Source organism: Ceratina calcarata, unplaced genomic scaffold (assembly GCF_001652005.2).
Source record: "Ceratina calcarata isolate Rehan_Ccalc_2016 unplaced genomic scaffold, ASM165200v1 scaffold557.2, whole genome shotgun sequence".
NCBI classification, from domain to species: Eukaryota; Metazoa; Arthropoda; class Insecta; order Hymenoptera; family Apidae; genus Ceratina; species Ceratina calcarata.
Genome location: NW_017176762.1, coordinates 560,092 through 567,270, shown reverse-complemented (window position 1 = coordinate 567,270; position 7,179 = coordinate 560,092). Strand labels below are relative to the sequence as shown.

Here is a 7,179-nt window from a genome sequence, read left to right as displayed (position 1 = left end):
TGCCATGTCGTTGTGAACGATCAACATTGATATAATTTCAAATGCGTTACTGGAGGTGCTTACATTTCATAAATATATGAAATTCTTTCAGCAATCCTTCACACTAGTTAAATAAATGAATCAATCTCAAAATGCACGTGCAATTAAGAGGTGACTTTAACTTCATACAGATTTCTCTCTTTTCAACTTTGATGCGTAAAAATCTTAGTCCTAGGTTCTAAAAATCTTCCGACGAGCCTGCGTTAACCGACTGTTCTCGGCGCCCTACTATTCGTATCTTGATGCGCAGAAAGCCAAGTTCCATTTTCTGCGCCGCGTCACCCCACGAGAATCACAGTTTCCGCGCGTCCCGGTTATCCCCTCGCAGAGCGGGTCGATCGTTAACGCGTAGCAGTACAGCCATTGTGTAAAAAGAAGCTACAGAGGTTAGATAGTGTACGCTGAGGACAAGAAGTGCGGTTTTTCCTGGTTTTCCACTTGTGATATTTTAGACGTCGTAGGTGAGTAATTCACACGCATTTGTCAGTTTATGCTTTCACGTTAGCAAGTTCATTACTAGAATTACGGAAAGTTCATGGGAAATCGGGTCGACTTGCTAAACGACTGTATAGTGTGCTTTTCTTACCATACAAGCTTGAAGTTTTGTGAATGTACATCGGATGTGCTGTTCTAGATAAAATGCGTAACACGTGTTTCGAGATTCATACAGATCATTCGTTGCTTAGAATACAATTACTTGTACTTTGTTTTTGAATAGTTTTCGCCATTTTGCCTTGGCCAAATCTGCAAAGTCGGCCATTACGTACGCGTGCCAGGTCGCGGTCCAGGGCCGGTAATGACGTGCAAACTACCTTGTATGTCTTTACTAAAGACTCTTTAGGATTAAATGTTAAATCTCAACTATCGCGTATACGTGAAAGGTGTAAATTGTTTTCGCGGTATACTGCTCGCATTTGGAACAAACGTAAATAAAATTGGACATTCGCGTGTACACAAATCTGTACGATGATAAGCTGCAATTATTTCATCTGAATGGGACAACGTTGATAGGTATCAAACCGATAAGAAAATCGTCAACTACCTAAGGTGACATTTGATGTCATAATGGTATTAATTTGCAATTATAACATGATTTAATTATTGTCAGTGAATATTCTATTCAATGTAAGTCATGAAAAAAATTATTGGATCTCTCGTGAATCTTATTTTCATAGTCACAATGGTCAATAAATTCATTATAACATATTTACATAAATAATATGCGGTTGATGACTAAATTTTGTAATAACATTCGTGATAGCAATGTATTTTAAATGCTACAGTTGTATATGTTCCTTTTTAATGCTCCTATTGAAATATAACAGCTTTTCCCCGATAATATGTATGAATGTTATGTCTAAGGACAAAATATAATGTTTTCATGAGTATAGTAAAAAAACTAAACTATGCGAAAAGAAACTGTTGTTTGCGTCCTCTAGTCGCAATTTCCAATCGCACTCGGAATATCATAGCTTTTGGGGACAGAGCGCATGCCCATTAGTACATAGTTTCTTTTTTCTTTTGTACCCTCTTCCGGGGAAACCTGCGCTCTCTGACGGGCGGCGTTACAGGCAAACCTAGCAGGCATTGCGCTACGCCATTGTTGAAAAGGGCAGCGCTCGTGGCGCACGCCGAGCTTGGACGCTTGACGCAGTTTTTCACTTTTCACTCATCCCGTTGCTGTGATATTAGATTGTTTTATACTCCATATTAGGTGAGTTTTCTCATCAAGTAACCAATTATTTGTATGATTCACGATTTCGCTAAAGCTTGCAAGAAAATTCCGGAAAATCTGAAGCTTGACTGACATGGCGCGGGCGGGTCTTCTCCATATAGCTAACAATACGATCATTTATCAGCTTAAGTTAAATATATAACAGACAATTCTCAGCGTAGTCAAAGTTTGCGATTATAACGTTCGATGATAAATACAAATGATGCTATAACGGGGAGCTTTCGTAAAATTGATCTGTCGGAGATAAATTTTAGGTCATCTCTTTCCTTGCAAGCTTTTCTTCTATCGCCATTTTGTCCGGGTGCGACCTCGCGGACGGCCATATTGCGATCCACGTCTCTTCTCTCGCAGTTTCCGTAAGCGGCGTGAGGAAAAGGCATCGTTCGTTTCTGCCGGTTGGTTGAAGTGATTGGGAAAATTATCTCTTGCCAACTTGTTTTCGTTTCGCACACGCTGTTCGGCGCCATCTGACGTAACGTTTAATGCAAGATAACAATATAAATAGATTATGCAATCGTGCGTAAGCACTGGTGAACGTTCTTCGCTTTATTTTGCATTAATCTTCACGCACGTATAGCTCTCTTCGTGTCCCTTTCACCCTTCTATATGAAAACTTATCCGTTGCGCATGTGAAACTAGTAATCGATTTCTCATTTTATTGCGCATTAACTGTTGGAACGACAGTGTGACGTAAATTGCTCCTTTTTCACCTGCTTCATAATTTATACGAGTTATGGTTTCTCGAGATACACATATTTCAGCATTATACGGGATATTTTTGTAATACAAATCGATAGTGCTTCCATTTCTATATAGTAGAAGACTGTTTCTAATTTAATACTCGTGCAATTCTTTTATTGTAATCGTGGAGTAATAGGGCTGTTTTTATTATGTTTGTATATTGAACGTAGGATCTTTACGTTTTCCTGTTTCTTTCGGTTTAATTTCGAAAATTAATATATTTCACCTGGGTTTGTTTCCGTGAAAATCATATTTTCTGGTCAGTCGATATCGTCAGGGTTACTGGAACACTTAGTAGACGCCCCTGAATTCCAGGGCCTCAAGTTAGTGCGCACGTTAAATGCGCAGGTGGGATGCAGGCTGCGCGTGCGTAGTGCTTGCGCGTCCTCCTGCATCATCCCCTCTACGTCGTCCATTACCGTTATGAGGACACGCACAAAGGAAAAGGCCAGAAGACCAATTCGACCGACGCGCTTGCATCGTACGGCCATTTTGGAAGCTTCGCTGCTTCCTCGCGGAGCTTTTTACCGCGGTTGTTGTCGGAAAGGATAGATAACATTATTGATCCGGCCCTGTATTCGCGAATTATCAGGCCCCAATGTTCGTGTTAATCGGGCGCAGGATATTTAGATAGCATTAAACACGGTCGCGATATACGACGAGCAGATCTGTCGCCTGATCTGTTAATTATCAAGAGTATTTTCCTTGTTTTGTTCAGAAACGAAGCCACATAAACGAAAATGGAAGACGATCAACAGTTCTGTCTAAGATGGAACAATCATCAGACTACATTAATACAAAATTTCGATACGCTTCTCGAAAGCGGGACACTGGTAGACTGTACGTTGGCTGCTGAAGGAAAATACCTGAAAGCACATAAAGTTGTGCTGTCCGCTTGTAGTCCGTACTTCGAAGTGAGTATAATTTTTACTATGTCATTTTGATTATTAATGTTATTATCGCTTTTCGTAATATATTTTTTCCAAACGCGATACATCTTTAATGAGACGGAACTACAGTAGATTCAAGATTATTTGTTCATTGAATTTGCATGTTTTGGTTTTTATGTAGGCTGTAACTTCAATTTTATAGAATACATTATAAAAAAAATTGTACATTTACACGACAGTGGTTCAGTCTTTTTTTTTTTGAAATTTATACTTCAATTGTTCAAGTATTTTTATCGGGCAAGTGCAATTTAAATTGTAATCTTAGAATGGAACTGAGTGAAAAACCTGAAATTGAAACAAGATGGCTGCCCTTGTTGAATATTGCCTGGGCAGAAGCCTGAGAGGCAGGGGGATTGAAAGCCCAAACCCCCCTCCTGGTTCCTCCCGGTAATCAATACAGAGAAAGCAAGATGGCTGATTTCCAGGGCATTTGCCCTGGGATTCAACATTGATGTGGGAGGGAGTGCATACAGGGGCAACACATTGCTTCATTTCAATTTGATTTAGGAAAATGATTTCAAATAATTGACATAAATGATACACATTAATTTGTAATATTAATTTATTTACAGCTATTTATTTGTACTTGTCCCTTAATAAATTTACTTAACAGTTTCAAGTGAGCAACTATAATTGGCAATAGATTTAATAAACAAAACTATTTTTGAATGGGGAAATTTTATTATTAATCGAAAATATTTTTTATAGGGTCTCCTCAGCGAACACTATGACAAGCACCCTGTATTTATACTTAAAGACGTGAAGTTTAAAGAATTGAAAGCAATGATGGACTACATGTATCGAGGGGAAGTGAATATATCGCAAGACCAATTAGCCGCTCTTCTTAAGGCTGCGGAATCCCTACAAATTAAAGGACTCTCGGAAAGTAGAACAGGAAGTAATACCAAAACAGATTCGAGGCAACAGAAAGTCGTTCCACAAACCACGACACCGACGGTAGACATTCCACTTTCGTCTTCCGGGTTAACAATAGAGAAAAACAAAGTTCCTAGGCTAAGTTTGACGCAGGCGTCTGTCGTGGATTTGCCCGAAGAATCCGCGAGTCCTCAAATAACCAAGGGTCTGTCTTCGAGGTAAGATTTTTCGAAGTATGAATAGCAAATATTTAAATATATCTTAGCATGTAATGTTAATATGGTTTTTCGGTTTTATAGGGAAGGTTCACAAAGTCCTACTGCAAGAAAAAGAAAAAGAATGAAAAGGCGGAGCATAAGTGAGGATAATTCAACAGAAAATCACGAAGCATCAAATTCGAGTGACATGCCCCAGCAACAACAATTGGTGGGTGGTGGCCCTGCACTCGGAATAGCGCCGGTAGCAGACGAGAAATCGCATGCCGATCCCACAGACTCCATCGGTAGGTCAGCTTTAATGACACAGCTGACCAAACCTGCCGATGAGATGTTACAAGTGAGTTCTATTCAATGCAATAAATAAAGAGTATGGAATATTTGTTCTGTACGATCATTTGAATTGTTTGCCAACGTTTCTAATAGAAACTGTTGCTGGATTGCTCTATTTCTTTCGCGCGTTGGCAGAGCAAACTGTCGTACTTAATCCTTCTATTTGATGTATAAATGTTTATTCTTATAGAGTGGAAACGGTGCGATACATGATCAAAATGACATTTTTTTTAGCGTGTAAAAGAGAGATGGTCCAGCCTTTTTTTTACAAAGTAACTTTCTTTTTTAGCTGGCGTTGGAAAAACCAGAACCGAACGATAGCCTAATTGAGCCCAAATCCGAATACTTAGAAGATGCGGAAGAAGGCGTTGAAGACCTAACGTTAGATGATGATATGAACGATTTAACGGAAATGGAGCAGGATAACAACAGAGCTGGGCCATCACATGACCCATCTCAACATCCGGGTAAGTTAACAGAACTTATTACCTTTAAATTTTGTTTGATCTATTGTTTGTACGTAACGTGGTAGCAAAATACAGGGTATTTTGTGTATTTATTTGATATGCGAGTCTATTTCAAATTTTGTGTTGAGTTGAGAATTTCTCATTACTGTTGATCATGCGTACGGCTAGAGCATGGTGCTTGCGTGGTATCTCATGCAAATTTAAATGAGAAATCTAGTCATGTCATGCGTTTCTCTCTTTAAACACAGTAACACAACTTTAATCCAAAGAAACTTTGAGTCGAAGCACAGCATTCTCTCTTTTTAAAAGCAAATATCCCCGTTATGAAGAAGGAAATAGGAGATCTATCTCGCGCTGAACGCGATAGGAATTTGAAATGTGTATTAATTCGAGGAAGGGATTCGTTCAATGACAATCAGTTGAAAGTTCTAATCACGTTCCGCGTTTCGTTTTTTGTTTATTAAATGTTAAACGGGTCGTGTAATGATCGGCCGACATTAGATTGGGTTTCCTCGTTGCAGGTGGGGGGGCGGGAGCGCGGTCTCGGTCGAGAGGGAATTTGGGTGGTGGTGGCGGTGCCCTCTGGGCGACCCATTTCCTCGAATGTAATAAAGGGCCGAACATGAGGCGGCCACGCCCAGACGTTGACGTAGGCGCGTTGCTTAAATCGCTGGAAAAGAAACAGGGCAGAAAGTATAGTTTAGACTCGGTTAAAATGTCCCTGGATGCAATATTACAACAGGGGGTTAGCACCACTCAGGCTTCAGAGATGTACGGCATTAATCGTTCAACCCTGCAGTTCTATTTGAAAAAATTAAACGTCGTCCGAAGGAGATGGAGGCAACAACCTAGTAACCTGATCCAGCCTAGACAGCCTTAGTGTGGTGTACGCTTTTGAAATATAAATACAGTTCATGTAATGATCGATATTATCGGGATTCGAAAACAAACAGTGATGTGCCATTGAATGATAGATTCCTTCCTATTCTGCTCTGTTCTTTTTACATTCTTGCGCACCGATTGCCGTTTCATTTCTCTTTAGTTTTATATGTTCATACACTGGTCGTATTTTTTTTAGAGTTGACCTCGTACTTAGTTCTTTCATTACCAATGTACGCGCGACATTACTTCCTATTAGGCGTAATTTATTCTCAATTTTACAGTTAAGAACTTTCTTTACTAATGTTTCTACGTAATACTCAGGAAATTAGCTTTGTTGTGACGATACTACTCAAGGTATCGATAATATTTAAGTAGTATATTTAAAAGTTGTTAATTGTTTCATACATTTTGTAGCCGTGTTACCTCTGTTACGAATCTAGTCATTAAAGTTTATATGAAATCACCATCACTGAGAGACGAGAGGTGTACAAAACATCAGACTGTGAAGTAGTTTGGAAACTTATCAGTATTACTTCTTTGTTCTAAGTGTTATCGTAGCTATTTAATTAGGTAAAATATATTCGAGATACGCTAAGAATTCAACGTATGTCCTTACGTATGTTGTGCGCCTGTGTGTGTGTAATGATCGTGGATATTTAATAGGAGCATAAAATGTTTCGTATTATCTGCCAATTTGGATTTCCGGGAGAATATAACGGGGAGAATAGGAATTCGGTGATACAGTGTTACTCTATGACATACGCAATACTGCCAGATATATGTTGTTTTTTTTTTTAAAAGAATGTGAGAGAATGATTTCTGTTATTGTCTATACCCTGTATTTTACTACTTCGGATAGTTCCAATGTCCGAAGAATTTTTGTGTTCTCTCGTTTTAATGAGAGTACACATTGAACGTAATAAAGTATTGTCCTTCCTAGA

The 7,179-nt window shown here is 39.0% G+C and overlaps 1 protein-coding gene across 50 annotated transcripts in view; it reads left to right on the top strand.

The window, feature by feature from the left end:
• The first annotated feature begins 353 nt into the window (after positions 1-353).
• Positions 354-7,179, top strand: part of LOC108629209 (longitudinals lacking protein) — a 140,619-nt gene continuing 133,793 nt past the window's right edge. For 46 of the 50 annotated variants that reach the window (XR_001916829.2, XM_018031706.2, XM_018031710.2 and 43 more), the window contains exons 1-5: positions 354-500; positions 3,234-3,429; positions 4,174-4,559; positions 4,641-4,896; positions 5,179-5,356. Coding sequence is in view for 49 of the 50 variants with exons in the window: in XM_018031706.2 (XP_017887195.1) it covers positions 3,256-3,429; positions 4,174-4,559; positions 4,641-4,896; positions 5,179-5,356 (994 nt within the window). In the remaining variant the exon portion in view is untranslated. The remainder of the gene's footprint in view (positions 501-3,233; positions 3,430-4,173; positions 4,560-4,640; positions 4,897-5,178; positions 5,357-7,179) is intronic. The other 4 variants (XM_018031750.2, XM_018031749.2, XM_026817152.1 and 1 more) reach the window with 1 other exon arrangement.